This window comes from Leishmania infantum, chromosome 28 (genome assembly GCF_000002875.2).
Source record: "Leishmania infantum JPCM5 genome chromosome 28".
Classification (NCBI taxonomy): domain Eukaryota; phylum Euglenozoa; class Kinetoplastea; order Trypanosomatida; family Trypanosomatidae; genus Leishmania; species Leishmania infantum.
In genome coordinates this window covers 615,288-634,930 of record NC_009412.2, presented here as the reverse complement: position 1 = coordinate 634,930, position 19,643 = coordinate 615,288, and the positions used below count along the sequence as shown (strand labels likewise).

The window sequence follows — 19,643 nt, the reverse complement described above, 5'->3', positions numbered from 1 at the left end:
AAGGGCTCGAAAAGAAAACATAAGCGATCACACAACGAGCAGACGAAAAAAAAGGACGCCCTGCCACACTTGCAGAATGGCAGTGAACATGCGCAACTGCATAGACACCTTGGGGTGATGTAGAAGAACGCGCCTGCTGCTCTCTTCCCCCCTCCCCCGAGATGCATGTGGGCACTTGGGTTGCGCGTGCGCTGCGACGCCTATCGCGCGCGCGGTCTCATGAGTGAGCGGCATCGTCTCCTCGTTCCTCTCCCCGTTGGGGGCGCTATGCGAAGCGAGCTCACAAACGCGTCATACGGCGGCGGAGAGGAGAGAGGGACGGGTATGCATCGCCACCGGTTATCAATCCTTCTTCTTCCCATGTGTAGCGTTGCCTCCATCGCCGCCTCTTCCATGTTTTCTTCACGGCTTCTCCTTCGCTATACTCCCTCGTCGTTGTATGCTTCTCACTGCTGCACCCCCTCTTCCGCTTCTCTCTCATGCACGCTGCACCGCATAACTCTGAATGGGCCGCATCTGCATTCTTCTGTGCCCCACACGCATACACATACGTGCACATGCACATATATGTGTGTGTGCACCTATATCGACACATGTACTTCCCCTCCCCCCACCCCCAACGGATGAGGTGACCTCAGTTGCCTTCTTGTAACATTAGCCACCCGTCGGTCTGCACCACGAAATCCCTCTCCCTCTCCTCTCTCTTGTTGTCTCTCGGGGCAGGCTTCACACACCACTCCTCCGTCTTTCGTTTCTGCTTCTTTCTTACCCATCGGAGACCCCTCTCTGTGCATCTCTTGTCTGCCCCCCCCCCCCCTCTACCCCCGATGTGTGTTGGTGCCCTCTAGGAGGGAGAGAAAAAACAACAACAACAGGCAAACCACATTAACATCAGAAAGCGCGCGACACGGCGCTGCTGCTGGACTGGGACATACAGCTACGCGGCATCTCCTCTTTCCTTCTCCTCCATAGGAGAGAAAGAGCAGCGAAGGAGGCGGAGGTCGGTGCTCGCCAGTCTACCGGCCACCCACACACCCCGCCCGTCTACTCAACAGTCAAGCGAGCCAACATTTTGGCGCAAGAGGGGTTGTCGCGAGGCCAGCAACGCACAAAAAAAAAGGGAAGGCTTCGGGGCCGTTCTCGTAGGAGGGAGGGTGCAGTGCCAGAGTACGCGCAAAAGAAACGAGAATGGGAGGGGCACCGAGTAGGGAGACGCTGGTGCGACACATCGTGCGTGACCCTCGCGTCCGGGGAAGCGCCGCTCCAATCGTCGGGCACTCCGCGTCTCCTGGCGCTAACAATGCCGGGGAGCCGCCGACTGACGTGCCGACGGCGACGTCGCAGCAGCCGGAAATTATACTGATCCCCCTCATCCCTGATTACTTCCCCAGCTCCGCCTCGCCGCTTTTCCAGCAGCTGCTGCACGTGCGGCGAGAAGCGAACGTAGCTTATTACTACCGGGATGCCCGCAGCATGGCGACGGAGCACACGGTGGTGCGAGATCAGATCGGCACCGACAAGGATATTTACAACTGGTACATGAGCCTCAGCGAGCAGCGGCTGCTGGAGACGGACAACGAGCTGATCGCTCTGAGTCGCGCAGGGCGAGTAGTGTCACCAGTGCCATGCGCCGTTGCCTTTGTGTACAAGGCAAGCGCCACCGCAGCCGTCGCTGCCGCAGGTGGTGCTGTGGCGTCCACCACCGACACACCATCTCTCGCTAGCAGCATTGGCGGAGGTAAGCAGAAGAACGGCAGAAACGGCAGGCTGCATCGGCATGGCAAGGTCAGCGGCGCCGGTGCGTTGAACGGGTACATGACGATCGAGAACACGGTGCGGTTGCCGCACTACAACCTGCGCGTGCGCATCTTCGGCTTTGTCGGCGATACGCGCTTTTGCCCGCCATCGATGCACCACAGCCAGGCCGCCAGGCTGCCCATGTGCCTCACGATTTTTCTGTCGAAGAGCGCGGGTGGCAACCACCGCGCGCAGGTGACTCTTCTCGCGGCACACACATACATAACACAGATGCAGGCCATCGGTATCCTGCGACCCCACGACGAAGCGCCGCATGTGGGCGGTGGAGTGGTGCAAGGTCTGGCGGCGCGGGCGGCCGTCAGAGCAAACGCGGCGGGGCGCGAGGCGGACCCTCTCGCGGCGCTGCGCCTCACTGCTGCTACCGGCGCTGGCAGTGCTGCAGCTGCCTACCGAGATCCGTACGCTGACCCATACGCTGCCGATCTTCCTGCCGCGGCCGATCCGTACGCGATCGCCGACGATGATCACAGTAGTGACGTTGAGGGGAAGCGCCACTTGCCACTGCATATGGCCAGCTTAGTCCCACGAGATGGGTTGAAGACGCACCTGGAAGGCCTGGGCACCATGATCACCTCCGCCGCCGCGGACGTCGCCAAGGAGACAGTGCTGCGCCGTCCCATCGAAATCGTCATGCACCGCGCCGATGTGCCGGCTCTGTGCTACCTGCGTGAGCTGCGCGCGCGCATGGGTCAGAGCTCCGCGTGCGCGACCCCCGCGATCAGCGAGAAGAGTAAAGCGCCTACACCGTTGTCTTGTGCGAAGCCGATCTCAACGGCACCGACGATGACGTCGTCGTCTCGCGGCGCCAGCAACGAGGGGGACTGCGGTGACGACATATGCGCGGCACCCGCGAACAGCAACGCGGGCTTACGGCAGTCCTGTGCCCCGAACGAGTCGCGGGTGGCGAAGACGGATGCCAACTCTAGCATCAGCGCCGCTGCGACGCGCCCCGGAGGTGATGCTGCTGAGGTTGGCTCTGAGTCGCTGAGGTACCAAATCCGGACGGTGATTAGCGCAGATGAGCTGCGCGGCTCCGTGGCGGCGGATTCGATCGGCCGCGTCCTGTTGTGGGCATCGCGCTTCTACACCGGACACTTCGAGCAGCTTGTGGGGGGAGAGGCGGCGAAGCTGCGGCAGGAGCTCGCGCAGCGGAACCTGACAGAGAGCCCGCTTGATGGCACGCTCTTGCTGACCGACGAGGAGCCGCGGCCTCCGAGGGTGACCCCGAAGGTCGGCGACGTCTGGATCCCGTCAAAGGAGGCCTACGTCGAAGCGCACTACACGGAACACGAAGGAGACGGGTGGGCCAAGGTGGCAGCGGGAACGGTGCTGCGGTACGTCACGTCTGCGTCCTCGGCTTCCTCAACATCGGCTCCAGACGCCTTCTGGCGCATCTCGCCCAACGAGTTTGCCGAGGACATTCTCTTGTCGCTCTGCCGGAAAGCGTGTCAGGCATCGCGGCGGGCACCACCGACGGACTCGCATTGGCTGCTGAGCGGCAAGACCGGCGTGCCGGAAGGGCTCGGCATGGGCCTCTTAATCTGGCGCGAGCTGTGTGCGGGGCAGGTGGTCTTTTACGGGACCACACCCGAGTTTCTCAAGAAGTGGATCCAGTCAGGGGCGGATGTGGAGCAGGCGTACCGCAACCACATCAAGCGATCGCACTCGAGCAAGGAGGCGACCTCCGCGGCAGAGGCGGAGCCTGGTGGCGCGACAGCCGCGAGGGATGACGACGCCGTAGCGGGAGCTCAGTCGCTGTCGATGACTGTTGCCGCCACCACTGCCGCCTCCAGTGGGTTACGCAGCTCCTATGAGGGCAACTTCCCATCGAACCCGTCTGGCGCGTCCGATGGGCCCGACAAGAGTGGCAGCAGTGACGGCAGACGCGACAAGGGGTCCGGCTCATCCTCGATGGAGCTATACAGCGCACACACCGGTTTTGTATCGGCTTCGGTGCAGGCGAAAGCAATCTTGTCGCCAACGTCGCCCACGGAGAGTGGCAGTCACGCAGACGACGGTGCCAAGCCAAAGCGGGTCCGCACCGACGACCAGCCACGCACACCCTCGTCGTCCACGCCGCCTGTCGCGGTCGGCCGTCTCGCGCAGCCACACAACGTTTCTGACACCCCTCGCAAAAATGCTCGACAGGGGAGGGTTGTGCCTGCCCAGCAGCGCTTGCAGGTCGCCCTGCCGGTCGCGTCCAGCACCTCCATGACCTTGTGGACGCATTCAGCGAGCACTGTAGGAACGCCCAACTCGCACACGGGGGTGAGCCCCGCGTCGGCAAGCATGGGCAGCCACAGCAGCTCTGCAAGCCTCTCTTACCGCCAGCCGTCGCAGCGCAGGTCTCCGGCTGCTGCTACCACGACGTGCTGGATTGGTGTCCCCGAGTCGGCCCCGGCCGACAATGCCGATGTGCCCACTGTAAACGTGGTCGTGAGGCAGCGCCGCAGCGTGCGCGCGACGCCAAGTTGTTCTGCTACCGTCGGCACCACGCCTCTACGAGCCAGTCAAATGAGCGATAGCCCCCACCACTTCCACACATCGCGCGGCGTACCAAGCATGCCATCCGTCAGTACACAGACGAGCGTCGTCGGTACGACTTCTGGGGCGTCTGCTGAGTACAGCGCGCAGGCAACAGGCTCTGCGGTGATTCAACCGTGCGGGTCGACACCGGTGCGCATCCCGGGCAGGTGGGGTTCCAGCGAGGATGGCACGCACCTGCAGGGTGGGCACTCGCCGGCGCCTGCCGAGCAAGGCAAATACCTGCGTGCCGAGGGAGAGCTGCTCCCCCACTCTTGCACGTCGAACAACACGACGGGGCTTGCCGATGCGCGGCGACCGCCACCGCAGCGCTCCGCTGCTGTGACCATTAGGCCTGTCTACGGTACCGGCAACATTGCCAGCACTCCGCAGCTGCCCGCAACGCCAGCCAAGTGGAACACGTCCAGCGCGGCACAGTCGTTTTCTATGCGTGGCACCTCCATTACCTTTGCAAGCGGCTCTGCGTCATCGGCGCACGCCCGTCACGCCTCCCTGCTGCACTCCATCCGGCACACCGAGCCGTGCCAGCCGGTGTCTTCAGCTCGCTCATCGTCGATGTCGACGGCGGAGCTGCTCTGGTCGAGTTTCTGCTCGAACGCCTCGCCGATGTATCGAAAGGGGTCGCTGCGTCCGCCGCAGCCGGATACGGTTGAGGGTGACGTTGGCCGTATGCACGCATTACAGCACACTCCGGTGCTACATTCTAGTGACGATCCAGTGCGCAGGGGCTGTGGCGCCGTCTCTCCTGCGGGCATGCCGGCTGTAGCGACAGCACTGATGGCCGGCACGCCGCGTCCTGGCGGCGAGGCGACGACAATGCCGTTCTCGGGCCACAGCAGCGCCGCGCACACGCCTCGTCAAGGCGATCTGGTGAACAGCGCGAAGAACTCCGTCGGCTCCGGCAAGTACCGCTGGGACTGGCGCGGCGTCTCTTGGCCGGCATAGCGACAAGGGTGACGCATCGATATAGAGGAGCGGGACAGCCGGACAGAGGCGTCCAAGAAGATTATAAGGGAAAGAGAGGAGGTGGGATTCGGTGCGTGTAAGGGGCTCAGGCTCACGCTCTCCTTTACCGTGATGCCAGAAATGCTACGACAGTGGCTTGAACTCAGCCCTCCGCTCCTTCTCTTTGCCACACGTGGCACGAGGGCTGCCGAGACAGCAGTGCATCTGATTCTCTGTACGCGCTTCTTCACACCTTTGTGGTGATGGTGGTGTGGTGGTCTCTCGTGTCTCTTTCCGTTTCCGTGGACATGAGAGCATCAGGAATGACGGAGGAATCGAGACGCTGAGCGTCTTGATGAGCGTGCGATGTGCCATCCGCCTCTTTTCGCGCTCTCTCTTGTCTACGTTTCGTGTTTTTTTTTTCTGTACTCCCTTGGCCGCCCGTCTCCCTCCGTGCCCTATCTCAAAATTGTTTTGTTTCTTCGTGCTGTCTTGTGTGCTGCTTCAAAAAGGCGAGGCTCGCCGCTGCTGCTGCCGCTATTGATGTGGTGGTGTTTCATTTTCCTGCGTGCTTTACTTGTAAAATGTGGCTGCTCTGTCTTTCTCTCGCGGATAGTGACGACTCATCTTTTCCGTTCCGTCTACATGGGTGCACGGCTGCGCGTGCCGTTGTTTTCTATCGCATCTGCCTGTTCCCTTCATGTTCTCATCCCCTCTTTTCTGTGTGTGTGTGTGTCTTCGCCCCTTTCCCCAACCCCCTCTCTCTCTCTCTCGCTGTTGTGCTTCCTCCTTCCTCTCCCTTTTGTTGTTTGTATTGGTTTGCTCGCTTGGGCCCCTCCCTCTCCCCTCTCTGTGCCTGTGTGTCTCTGCGTGTGTGTCTCTCTGTCTGTGTGTGTGCACGTGGCTTGTTCGCCTCGCCGAAGCCGTCGTTGCGACTCTATGAGTGCTCCCTCTCCTCGGGTGTTCTCCGCCTCTCCTCCCCGACCTCTGCCGGACTCCCTTTCGTTCATGTACCTTCTCAACCGCTCCTCTCACTGTTCCGTCGCGGCCGCGCTCAATCCCCTTCACCATTCCCACGCCGGCGAAACGATGACAGAGGGGGGGGGAAGGGAGGGGAGGCGACGGACTTCTGTTCTGCGGCCGCAACGTGGGTGAGGGATGTGAAGGGAAAAGTGGTGTCACTTGCCATGAGGGCACCGTAACGTGTTGCCGTAGTTTCAGCTTCACGGTCGACGTCTTCCACCCAGCCTGTCGAGCCCTCGCTGACCTCACGTCTTCGAGAGGTGTGCCACGTCGCGAGAGAGAGAGAGGGGCCGATGAGTGGCGGCTGCACTTGATGCGGTACGCAAAGTGGCGACGAAGACGAGCACACAAAAAAATTGAGAACGTGCAGCAGGGAGGTGAGACGCACCTTCCATTCACCAAGCGGCGCTCATCAATCAACTCTGATCACCACCGCCGATCTCTCATCCCTTGCTCTCGCGGCTGTGACTGTTGCTGTTTTGTGTGCGTACACGTGCCCTGCGGCTGCCGCTGCCGTTGTCGGTCTGTTCGCTTTCTTTTATACTTACTATCTCCTTCCCCCCTAGCCGTCTGGGTTTTGATCGCGAAGCTGCAGAGGTGCACGCCGGTGGACGGGCGTGTGCACTCAGGTGCGCGTTGGATGAGTGTCTTTGTACTTTTCTCTTGTGTGACAGTGTGGCCTCATGTGCGTGTATGCCTGTGTTGAAGTGAGTGTGCGTGTCGTCCTCATGGCGGACGACGCGGAGGCGGCAGGAAACAGGATGCGCTACATCCTCGTGTTGCTTTACAGGCCGGCAATCCCAGTGCTAACGCGGATGTTGTGTGTGCGTGTTTTCTCTCTTGCCTTCCGTTTTGTTTGTTCTCTACGCGCTTCTCCCTTTTTGTTTTCTCTACCTTTTTTCGGTCATGTCTGTTTCTTCGACCACCTCCTTCGCTTTCTCTGAGCGCGCGTACTTGCGTGCCTCTGTGTCGTCACGCGTCTTGTGCGGGCTTGACTCTTCGCACATAGACTCTCCCCTCCCGCGCAATGGGATGCAAGGTGCCTCGAGCTACCTCTTCACCCTTTCCCTCACCTCAAAGAACAGCACAAAATGGTGGAAGGACATATCTGATCTCTCAGTGTGCGTGCGTGTGTGTCGACATTATCATTTTTTTGTTTGTTGTTCGATTCTCTTTGTCTCGGTGTTTTCGCCCCCCCCCCTAACGCTACAACGGATGTGCGCGTGTGCACTGCTCTCTTCCTTTCTGTTCTCGTTTCGATGTCTTTACGGATGCAACGGCTCGCCCTTCCATCACACACACACACACACACACACACGTACACACACAGCTTTTTTCTTAATGTTTTTTGTTTGTTTGCCTTTCTGTGTTTCCATATTCTTCGCTCTCTCCTCTTTCACATGTACACGTGCGCGCTCGATGTTATAACAGCGCTTCTTCGTTTGCCGTGTTGGCATTGTCGTCGTCTTTTATGCTCCGCTGGTCTTTTGGGATGCCAAGCACGGCATTCTCCCTCTCACACACACACACAATATATGTATATATATATATATACATATATTGTGTGTGCATGTGTGTGTGACTTGATTTTTACACTTGGGCAATTTGTGCGCGCGTGTATGTTTGTCGGCAGCACGGAGAGAGGAGAGGAGACAGAGGGAGGTGACATAGGATCTTCTTTGCTTCTCTTGTCTGTCGTTCAGCTGCTGCTCTTCCATTCTCCTCACTACCGCTGCTGCACATTCGCCTCTGCGAGCACAAACAGCCAAGGAAAACACCAGTTTCGAGTGTCGAGCAGCGACGGCGTGCAGCGGTCAGTGACGTATATCTGTACGCGCGTCTTCCTCTCATCAAGCTGCACCCTTCTCTTCTCATACCCTTTGCCCCCCCCCCCCCCACTTTCTCCACGCCTGACGCGCATTTTTTTTCTCGCTTGACCTATTGATTTCTTCGTTCCGTCTCTGGTTCGCGTTGCCCAGCACGGCAGCTGACCTGCTCGGTCTCTACCACTACCACCGCCACCCGCTCTCTCCTGCAGCACGGCAAATAACACACACATGCATACCTATCTGCAGACCTGTCGAGGGAGAACAAACGAGGGCAGCAGTGTAGGCCATGTCTCCTCTTTTTCTCGCCATGGCCGTCGTAACAAGCTTCCTTCCCTATCTACATGCTTTCTTTCTTCCCACCCCTTCCCCTCTATTTCTCGCCCCACGCACTCGCACGCGCACTCGTCGATCGATGTCTCCTATCACACTTTTCTGATAGGCCACGCAGCTTTCATGCGCTATCAACTACCTTTTTCTTTCGTTTTTTCTCCTCCCTCCAAGTTCCTATATCTGTGTGCGTGTTCGTCGTTTCCTGTACCACTTTTGAATGGCGCTTGCATCTGCAGGACGGCTGCGTCGACGCTATCGGTCGGCGTCCTCTTCCATTCTCTCAGACCCCTCAACGTGCGATACCGTCTTCCTCTCTCGTCCGAGTATATGTCGTTTGTTTGTTGGCTTGCCTTTCGTAGATCTCTCGACGGGTTCACGCGTTCCTCATCCTTCCTTTGTGGCTTGCTTTAACTTACGACGTGCCTGCGAACACATGCGCATCTGCGCCGCATACTTACTCTCACGCATGAACCTCTTCTCTGTCGCTTCTCTTCTCCGGGCTCCGTGGCAACTCACGCTGCTTTGAAAGCGCAAAAACACACGTGCGCACACACAAGGAAAACGAAAAGGGGCGCCATACACCAACGCATGGATCCCTCCCACACATGCATGCGCACAAGCACGGACAACCAGAAACAGAAGGAAAAGGGAAACATCAGCAACAGCCGCCAAGTGGGGCCTTACTCGGCGATCGACACTCGGCTGTCCCCCTGCAGGGGAGGCAGTGAGTGGGTGGGGTGGGTATGGCTGGTGGCGGGCGTGTGTGTCAGCGTCCCTCGTGCGCGGTGCTCACAGCGCTGCGCCCCTCTTTTGTTCTCACAGGCACGTGCGTTGACGCTTTCATGCCCTTCCCAGCTCCCCCACAGCTCTTTTATAGTTGCCACCCGTCCGCGTTGCTGTGCCGACGCATGCATGCGCTGGTGTGTGTGTGTGTGTGTGTGTGTGTGTGTGTGTGTTTTGGCGTTTGCCTGGCGCCGCTTGTTCGCACCACCGCTCATCCTGTTTCGCTTTCTCTCCCCTCTCCTTCTTTTTGATCTACGGCGGACCGCTAATAATCACTCAGATTTCATTCGTGTTCTCCGTCGGTGCACCACGTTGCACTCAAGGGGTGTGGGCGGGGTGAGGGACGGGTGCATTGTCTTATCCGAACTCCGCGGCGTTCATCGTCACCGTCGTACAGGAACACCGACATACGCGTGCACTCAAACTAACACTTTAGCAGCACAGCGGGAAAAGCAAAACGAAGAAGAAGCTGACATGTCGTCCAGCGACAGCCTTGCCCAAGCGCGTGCACCGGCGGGCGCGACGGCGGCGGATGAGGCAGCAGCCATCACTGCCAGCTACGCAAGAGGGCATTTCACCACTTACTACGTTGACTGCGCAAAGCTGCCAAGCGGTGGGACGGCTAGCATGAGTGCAGCACCGGGCAGCCCTGCCGCTAACAGAGCAGACCTGCGCGGTGCCCAAACAGGTTCTATACTAACTCTTGGGGACTTCAGCGTGCTTCCGCATCCCGGGTACGCCGGCCGCAGAGGCAAGACCCTCAACAAGCCGCTGTTCCTCCATCAACTCAAGTCTTGAGCGGCAAAGCGAGCTCTTTGCTGACGGGACAGTGATGGCGGACTAACCGAGGGAGTGAGAGAAAGAGATGCCTTCGCAATCACAGTGCCGCGTGCGAGCGAGCGGGCATGGTGGTGGTGGTGGTGGTGGTGGGGGGGGCTTCTTTTCATTGCTGCGCGTGCGTGCCTGGTTACTTTTTGGCCCTTCTCTTCCTCTTTTTGTGTGTGTATGTGTGTGCGCGCCTCTCTCTTGCCCCTCCTCCCTCCTCGACCTCGCGCAACGGAATGCAGACCTCAGTCTCGCCTCACAGAAATGGGCAAAACCAATAGACGGCACGGGGGCTGTCTTTGCGCTGCAGCAACAGGCATCGTGTGCGCTTGCCCCACACCCCCTCTGCCTCCGCAGCGTGACTGAGGTTAATCTTATCTGCGACCTCTGCGGCACGGCCACAGGCGCATTCCCGCACGAGCCCCTCCCGCCCACGACCCGCCATCACCTCCCCTCTTCGCTCTGCTCCACCGATCATGCATGCGTCACCGCTTCCCGTTCGCTATCTCCCTCTTTCTTTCACCACCACGACACTTATGCATCGCCACATGTTAGAGGTTGCACCGTGTGTTCTCGCTGGTGCACAGGCACGCACACAAGCTGATTTCTTTTCCTGCTGCAGTGACGGCGCAAAGCTGCGCGACGTGAGGAGAGGAGCACACCGCAACAACGGAGGGCCGTGTTTCCACGGCAGCCCTGCAACCTTCCAATCCATATGCACATCTCCAATACCACGTTTCTGGAAATGACCTCTTCAGCTTCGTCAGCCATGGTCGAGATCACGGTGCAGGACCCCGCGACTCATCACGAGCGCGCGTTTCTCTGCGCCCTGGGCCCACTCCGCACGCACATGCGCTACTTTGAGCCTCTTATCCAACGCCAAATAAACGAGGCCAAGGTGTCGCCGCCGCCCGAATCGTCCTCCTCGCTTGCAGTGGCCTTCACCCTCCGTGCACGGTGCGACCACGCCACGTTTCAGTGGCTGATGAACTGGATTAGCGGCAAAGCGCCGCAAATCACAAACAGCAACGTTGTAAGCATCTGCCTCTCCTCGAGTTTCCTGCAGATGCAGGAGCTGTCGGACAACGCGCTCATGTACCTCAGCGCGCACTTGAAGGAGATTGTGCCGTCCAGCTTCGACTTGACGAACCTGCCAACACACCTGGTTCTGCGGTTGAGTCACATGGTGCGTGACATCGACTTGGCTGCCGCACTGCTCCGCCTGCACGAGGAGCGGAGCGCGAACCACCCGAACCGCGCCTTTGTCGCGTCGCTGCTGCAACACTATGTGTGCCACAAAGTGGGTGTGGCTGATGGTGCAGAAGTGTCTTTGCAAACCGACGCGGCGGCGACAGCCAGCAGCGACACCAACGGAGGCGCATGGTCCCCAGCCGGGTTGCCAGCGACGCACAGTGGCCAGCTGACTCTTCCTCCCACCTGTGGCTTGCGCTGGTGCTGCCTGTGTGCAACCTTGTTTGATGAAGGTGAGCTTGATCGGCTCGGCCGCACCTCTCAGCTCTCTGGCCCCGAGTGTCCAGCACAATCGGGTCCGGCAAGCCACACCGGTGGCAAAGCTCATCACGCATCGATCGCGGGTCGAAGGTGGCGCGTTGGCCCACGTGGCGAGGTCTTCGCTACCCACGCTGCAGCACGGCACACAACGCCGGTCATTCTCGAGGCGCCACCAGCACTCAAGGGTAGTGAAGTCTCTGCGCCGACGTTGGCTGCAGAGGCCGCGCCACCGCTCACAGCAGAGTTGGAGCGGTGGGCGTGGCGCATCATCGGTGCGATCCGGTACGCGGGCTGTCGACGTTGCTTCCACCTCGTGAGCCTCCTCGACGTATCAAAGCATTGGTGCTCGGAGCTGCCGAGGAAGTTTTCGTCTCCGGACAACGTGGCTGAAGACTTCAAACACCTAATCCGCTGGTTCGACTACTGCGCAGAGCACAACGTGTACGAGCGCGAGGGCGGTCTAACGCCCATGCGATACAGCGGGCCGGCTCACGCACTCGCCGAGGAGGTGTGGAGGTGCCTACCTTTGGCTCAAAGCCAGAGTCTGTCTCACGAGGCGCATCCGCAACCGCGGCGGAGAGCCACAACGGCGTGAGGGCAGCAGGGCTGGAAGGCACTGGGGCCGTGGCGGTGCGCAGCGCTGGCGGCAACTCCTTCACCGCTCTCGCGTCGCCACACTCGACCGACATTTGCCTCTGGGCCACCATGCCCTTCTACGTGAAGGAGGTCATGAGCGAGAATGTTGTTGACATCGACATTCTCAACTACGTGGAGCGGCAGCACCGCTTCGGGAGCGAGGCGCAGCAGCGCAGGGCTTCTGCGGCGCAGAACTACTCGGTGATGCGTCTGTCTATCTCGCCCGTTGTTACGGGGACCGCAAGAGGCCACGCTGGTGGTCAGCTGGTCTCGTCGTCGTCCTCGCCGCGTCCGCTGTCGAGCATTGGTGGCACGAGTGGCGGTGGCGCTGCGAGCCGCTTCAAGGGCAACAGCAGCGGCGGTGCTCGTGGCGGTCGACCGCGCGCCGACCCTCACACATCGCCATACGGGTCGCTGTCGTCGACACACCGCTGATGGACGTCGCTTCTGCGCTGCTTGCCTTGGCTTCCAGTTTTCTTAGCCTTTTTCTTTTTGCTTTTTCTGTCGGGGGTGGGGGGGGCTTGACATGGTCACCTTATTGCTGTGGCCCCCCTCCACTCTGGGGCCTTGCGGATCTCCCCCTTTCTCTGTGAAGCGGCGAGCCACACAGCGCCGTGGAAATGGCGTATGTCTCTGTTGTCTGAGCATCTGCGTGCGTGCGATTCTCAGCGCATCCCATGTGATGTGCAGCGAAGGTCGTCGTATGTCTGTGTGTGTGGGGGTGTGGGTGGGTGAGGGCCGCGCGCGATCGGATGCGCGCATCGTGCGGAGGTCCCCAGACGGGCGATTCCGTGTTGACTGAGCCGTCGCCGGCTGGCAGGCTTCGCCCTTTTGGCCGTTGTCGTCTTCCTACAAAAGGGCATGGACAGTGTCGTTGACGTATGACGGGAGTGACAACTCGCCTCCGAGGCAGACCAGCGCACCCTGACTCATCCAGAGATCGATATGGAGGCTGCGGACCGCGCCATAGACTCTCTTTCTGTGTCTCGCACAACGACTACTTAATCACTCACTTGTACGGTGGCTGGCTCACCATGAGGAGAGACCCACCGGGGGTGACAACATGAACATCAAGGAGAGAGAAACAAAGGCAAAAGGCGACGGCGACGACCACAGCAACCAACGACGCCCCTCTCGTGTGCTGAGGCGCACTTCTTTTATGCGTGCTGTTCGCGTGTTCTTCTAAGGGGGGAGGGTGGAGGCTTTGCAGTGCTACCGCCAGATGCGTTACGCTTCCTGTCTTCGACTGCTGTGTCTCCAGGGCCGTGCTCCCGCCATCGTCCCGTGGATAGAGAACAAGGATGCTACTTGAGCGAGCGCAGCTATTGACCATTGCCTCTCCCCATTCTTTCACCGTATTCTGTGCTCCCATGCTGTCTGCTCCTGCAGCTGCTGCCTCTCTTACCCCCAACTACTTTCTCTCTCTTCGCTCGGCGTTTCCTTGCGCTGCCCTTCCCCCGCTGCACGTTCGCCTCTGCCTGCCTTCCTACAGCTCACTCCGCGTGTTGCAGTGCCTGTATTCGAGTACATGTCGTACTCTGGCGCATCTGCTCTGCACTGGATATCTGTATCGCACTCAGCAACGCGCGTGGCGGGTGCACCTTGAACACACGCAAAAGAACAAGGCCGCTATGCATCTACACCCACACGAGAGAAGGCGCCGACAGACACCCACGCACACAAACATTTGTGGACACACAGTGCCCAGACGCAACCTCAGAGAGAGAGAGAGGGACTGAGGGCGGCGACTAAGTATGCGCTTCCTGCGTACCCGCCGACAGCGCAGCGGCATCTTCTTACCCGCTCCCGCTACTCGTCGGCATCTGCACAGCGGCGATGCTGCACTGAGCCCAATCGACACCGGAGTGCACTGCACACATGCACCATGTGACGCTCCAGTCGTCAATACCGCATTGACCACTTCAAGCACCGCAGCCACCGCTTCAGGCGTTGAATGGTGGCGGGAGTGGCCCAGCAGCGAGAGGCTGGAGAGGATCGATACGCTAATGTACCTGCTGGGCCGCTATCCACGCACGCCAGCCGGGGCTGCCTCCTCAGCCTCTGTGAAAGCGCCCAGCGCCACTACCTCTGCCCCCACGTCATCCTCGCGGCCAGCACCGAGGACGCCGGGGTTATCATCATCATCCCCAGTTCCGAAGCAGCGGCTGACTAAAGGACAGAAACTGAGCGCCCTCAACATGCACGCTGTTTCGACAAGAGCAGTGCTTGCCACTGCGCCGGCCGCACCGTCTTCTTCGTCGCTTCAACAGCAGCACTCTATGAAGCCTGATGGAGCAGGCTACCAGGACGGGTCTGTCGCCGTCGCGCCACCGTCTGCTGCGGCTTCCGTCCCGGCACGTAGCTTCCTGGGCCCGTCGTCAGCGGGCATACCAGCCACCGGCGCTGCGCCCTTCACGCAGCTCGCTGTTGTGGAGGAGCGTGCGCGGAGGTGGCTGCAGCGCGATTGCCATGCCAAGCGTCAACTGCAGCGAGTACTGACCGCCGAAGACCAGGCATGGCAGGCGCTTCTTCAGCACCCGCCGGCCCTCTACGCGGACGAGGCGGTGGTCGCCAGTAGGTTTGGCATGGGCGGCTTCGTCACTCCACACACGCAGGGCTTTAACGGGCTGTTCCGGCAGCAGTGGCAGGACTTCCACGTGACGGAGATGGTGGCGGTCGAGGACGACTCATCAGAGAAAACGTGCGGAGAGGCGGCACCGGTGGTCGCGGACAAGGATGGTGCCCGTCAAGCGGTGAGGCGCTTGGGGAGCTGTGGCGGCCGCCCACTATCTCGCGATTTTAAGTTCAGCACACCACCGCTGCCGTCGCTGCTCATCAAACAGGAGGGGGATGCGGGCGTGGCGGGGAGACGCGAAGACCGGAGGACCGCGGGCTGCTGTCGCGAGGAGGCGCCCGATGCAGCCGCGCAAGCTGCGCAGGCCAGTCCCGCGGAGACGTCATTCTTTCAGGTCGACGTGCGTGCGCGGCTCCAGCAGCTGCAGGAAGAGACTGTGGCGGCGAAGGATCGGGAGGCGGCCGCCGAGGCGCTTCGACGTGAAGAGAACCGCCATTGGCGACGACTGCCGCCTGCGGGTGCACCTGGATTCACTGGCGGTGAAGCTGATGCAGACGTTATGCCAAGCAGCGGCGCGTCACACGACTCTTCGTTGTGTGGGCGCACGAGTGGATTGTGCGATGACGGCGCCAGCACCGGTGCAGCGCCGTCCGCGTGTGAGTCAGAGCGGCCGCAGTGCGTCTCCGGCACATGCGCGAAAAGCGAGAGGGATGTGCTCGACCGCAGCACGGACGGAGAGCGATGTCATTACCTACAGTGTACCCTTCACAAGCAGCGCATGGCCCACGGCAATGCACTGGCTCACATCGCCCAGATCCTGCGCATCCACCCGCGCAGCATCAGCGTTGCCGGCATCAAGGACTACATTGGTGATACAGTGCAGCGGGTGCGACTAGAAAACGTTTCGCCTGCGGCCGCCCTCGAGGCGAACCGGCGCTTCCGGCGCAAAGGCCTGCGTATGAAGTTGTCTGACTTCTCCTACGAGACGCGGCCGCTGATGCCAGGCGACCTGTTCGGCAACCACTTCCGCATTGTGCTACGCGACGTGTCGGTACCACGCGCTGTATTGGCGGATGCCATCGCGGCCTTTGGCGAGAACGGCTTCCCCAACTACTACGGCTGTCAGCGGTTTTCGTGGTTTGGTGGCAAGCAGGACGCGGCGTTCGCGCTGCTGCGCCACAACTGGCTGGCCTTCGCTTTCCTCTTTCTGAACTACACGGGCCAGGACCGCTCGTTGCGGGAGTTGCTGCAGCGACCAAAGAAGTACCCGCACCCGACCCAGGACGAGTACCGCCGCCGCGTCGTGCGCCGCCTGCGCCACATCGCGGTCGAGCCGACTGACCTCGACGTTGCGCCGTTCCTGTCTTGCCCGCCGCTGAGCGCTGTCCTCACGCATGCCGACGGTAGGCCGTTTAACAAGGTGGAGGAGCTGATCTGCACACAGTTGCGCGACGCCTACTTTGATTTGCATGTGCAGAGCCGCAGGCTGACGGCGCAGCGGCTGTCGAGCTTTCTCTGGAACCAAGTGCTGACCCTCCGTCTGCACCACGTGGGTGGTGCTCGAGTGCTGGACGGCGACATGGTGGCCCCTGCCGCCATTCGGCAGCTGTCCACCAGTGTCGAGGATCGCCGAGACTGGTTTCACACCTTTGGTGACCGCGTCACTGCAGAGAACCGGCATCGCTACACTATTGAGGACGTTGTGCACCCGGGTTTCTCCTTCGACGGCATTGCACTGCCGCAGAACATTGTAGGCGCCTACTACCAGCAAATATGCGACAAGTACGGCCTTGACTGGATGGCGCAGCACTCCAGGAGTGGCCTGAAGGACTTTCGCGAGCCGCCACGACCGATCATTCGCAAACCGCTGGACCTGTCGTACGAGTACAACGAAGCCGCGTGCGTGCTAACGCTGCGCTTCGCGCTGGAGCGAGGCTGCTACGCGAACGTCGCGCTCTCCGAGCTGATGAAGTCGGCGCGGTGCCTCGGCGCAGAGACGGTGACAGTGCTGCCGCTGCCAGAGGCTCTGTGGAACGGCCTGGGCGAGGTGGACCCTGGCTATGTTACAACGCTGCAGGATATCTACGAGGGCTATGAGGACGGCGTGGGCTTCGTGAACGACGAGGCGCGGGTGGAAGTCGCCAGTGGGTCAGAGACGAAGGTATGGGAGCACCAAGGGCTGCTGTTCATCCCGGAGGCGCAGGACCCCTTCCGCAAGGCGCACCGCTGGGGTAGTCAGCACCTCCTGCGCAACTCCGAGCGCCGCGAGCGGGAGGCGGAGGACATGAAGCGGCTCTTGTTCGACAGTTCACTCGCCACGCAGCTGAAGGAGGGCGAGGTGGACACCTATGCTGGCCACATTGTACCGCTGCCTCCCAACGCATCGGCGAAGCGGGTCTACGCGAAGGTGATGCGGCGCAAGCGGCGCTACGCTGGGTCGCCGCGGATGGTGCCGCGCATGCGACGGTCAACAACACCCACGTCGCACCGCACCGGCAGCTCGGGATCGACCAAGTCGCTGCCGTCTTTCCAGTCGCTCGACAAGAGCTCGTGGAACTTCACATGGTAGCCCAGCGTGCGGCGGACAAGTACAGAAGTGACAGACAGGGCCACAATCATGCGCTGGGTGTAGCGTCGAAGTTGCGCGCATGCTCAACCTCGCCGTTCTTCGTCGCTTGCCCGCAGCATCCACTTCCAATTTTTTTTTTCGCGACGCCGATCATTCTATTGCTTCCTTCGCTTTTCTCTCACAGACCCGTTCACGGAGGTGTGCACTGGTGAAGCGCGTGTGGACTCCGCCCACAACGGTAGCGAACCAAGACGACCAACGAGCGACGCCTTCATCGGCTTTTTCTTCCCGTGGCTGCCTTCTCTCTCGCTCTCCCCACATCTGCATGCGTGTGTATGTGTGTGCGTGGGTGCTGCCATACTGGCGTGCTCCCCAGACAACCAGGTTGCACGGCGACCCCTTTGTCGCATTGGCGGAGCGGTATATTACTCTGCCGCTGCTCCTGCTCTCTCTCTCTCTCTGATTGCTTGGTCCACTATCCCTCTTCCATCACCTCTCCGCAACCCGTCTCCACTTCCATTGTCTGCACCACTGCTATATAAGTATGTGTGTGCATGTGCGTCTATTTGTCTTTTATCAACAACCATAACATACGCGTTTTCACTCTTTCCCGTGTGGCGCACGGACTGCGCCTGCCCCGCTGCACGACTGCACCACTCTACCCTACCCTACACTACACTTCTCCCTCTCGTACTCCACACCGCATTCCTTTTCCTGTGGCGCATAGCAGCCCGCTTCCTTATGTCACCCACCTCCTCTGTGTGCCGCCTCTCCTCTCTCGTCTCGTCTGTGTGTGTGTGTGTGCAGAGGGTGCCGTCGCACTTCTTCGCTGCCACCGCTGTTCCTTTCCTTTTTCTTTATTCGCCGGGAGCGCGCGATGCAGGACATGTACGCCCCCAAGTACAATGGGAAGTCACCGCAGCAGTGGGAGCGTGGTAGTGCAGCGTCGCCGGCACCGATGAGCACGCCTGCACAGCCGTATCGCACGCCCAAGGATGACGCCCCGGAACACGACCCACTGCTGTGGAGTAACACAGACACCTCCTACATCGCTACACTGGAAACACACGCCATGAAGTACCAGCCTCCCTCCACGTCACAGCAAGTCGGGCTGCAGCGGCGAGGGACAGCGGCGTCTAAGCCGCCACTCAAGGTTTTTCTGTCCTCCTCGTGGAGGGCTACGCCGCAGGAGGGTGCCGCGACGCAGCACCCCAAGTTCCACTCTGTGTATCACTGTGGCCCCACCACGTGGCCTGGCCGCCTGCTCCGTTTTTTCGCACCACAGCTCTATGCGCGGTGGCAGGGTAACGTGAGCGCGGCTGATGTGCGCCAGCTTTCTACCAAGGAGCTCATCAGCCTAATGCAGCTCGCCTTGTCTGCTGGTGAGGTGGATCAGTCAGCGATGCTGGCACGGGAGCTGTCGCGCCGGAAGCTGGCTCTGCAGATGAAATTGCCCCCCCAGCAAGCCGTTGCACCCGGTGCCGAGGCGATGATACACGGAAGCCCGTCTCCGCCCAACCCTGACTCATCTCCGACGTGCCCTACACCACATCCACTGGCGAGTGCACGTGGGTGCTTCAACGGCGGCGGCGCTGGTCTGCCTACGGTCTACACGAGTGGCACGCACGGTCCGTCGCCTGGCGCTGCCTCGTGGCAGCGTGATCAGAGTACCGCCGACTTCGACTCGGACCGCTTCGCGAATCGAGCTGGCCTCAGCAGCCTTAACATGTCGTCTGCCTGGGCGAGCGACCTGCCGCCTGAGCCCTTCGAGTATGCCTCTTCCCCGGCCCTCGCAAACGGAGTTGGGGCGCGGCGAAGCGCCCTCGACGAGCCGGGCGGCAGCGGCTCCTGGACACGAAGCACACAGTGGCGCTAGCGCTTTCCTCGTGCAGCGAGGTCTACAGGCGCCCTCCGAAGAGTGGCGCAGGCAAAACAGATGCGTCAGCCGTGTCAGCTTCCTCCCTTCCGAGGGGAGGACACGGCCTGAAGGAAAGACATTTCTGCATGCGCGCACATAGGAGAAGTAACGTTGATGCGCACACTCTCTTGTGTACACGGGGAGAGAGCCACACACACACACACACACAGAGGGAGAGGGAGATGAGAAGAGCACGCGTCTGGAGGCGGCGCAGCAAGTCGCGTGCTGCTGCCCCTTACACCTTTGTTTCCCTCGGTGCTCTCGCCCTTTACTTTCTCTCGTCTAGCACTGATCGTGTGCTGTGCTTCACTGCATAGACACACCTAAAAGCGCCAC

General features: G+C 60.5%; 4 protein-coding genes across 4 annotated transcripts; all 4 read left to right on the top strand.

Annotated features, from left to right (window-relative positions):
* Window positions 1–1,188: 1,188 nt before the first annotated feature.
* LINJ_28_1770 (conserved hypothetical protein) lies at window positions 1,189–5,307 on the top strand (the record flags this gene model as incomplete). Its single annotated transcript, XM_001470168.1, has 1 exon — window positions 1,189–5,307. The coding sequence occupies one exon, from the start codon at window positions 1,189–1,191 to the stop codon at window positions 5,305–5,307; it is 4,119 nt and encodes a 1,372-aa protein (XP_001470205.1).
* A 5,505-nt stretch (window positions 5,308–10,812) lies between these two features.
* Window positions 10,813–12,204, top strand: LINJ_28_1760 (conserved hypothetical protein; the record flags this gene model as incomplete). The annotated part of the gene is made up of 1 exon (XM_001470167.2): window positions 10,813–12,204. The coding sequence occupies one exon, from the start codon at window positions 10,813–10,815 to the stop codon at window positions 12,202–12,204; it is 1,392 nt and encodes a 463-aa protein (XP_001470204.2).
* A 3,175-nt stretch (window positions 12,205–15,379) lies between these two features.
* LINJ_28_1750 (conserved hypothetical protein) lies at window positions 15,380–17,389 on the top strand (the record flags this gene model as incomplete). The annotated part of the gene is made up of 1 exon (XM_001470166.1): window positions 15,380–17,389. One exon carries the CDS (start codon window positions 15,380–15,382, stop codon window positions 17,387–17,389), a length of 2,010 nt encoding a protein of 669 aa, XP_001470203.1.
* Window positions 17,390–18,266: 877 nt separating this feature from the next.
* On the top strand, window positions 18,267–19,265 carry LINJ_28_1740 (conserved hypothetical protein; the record flags this gene model as incomplete). The annotated part of the gene is made up of 1 exon (XM_001470165.1): window positions 18,267–19,265. The coding sequence occupies one exon, from the start codon at window positions 18,267–18,269 to the stop codon at window positions 19,263–19,265; it is 999 nt and encodes a 332-aa protein (XP_001470202.1).
* Window positions 19,266–19,643: the final 378 nt, after the last annotated feature.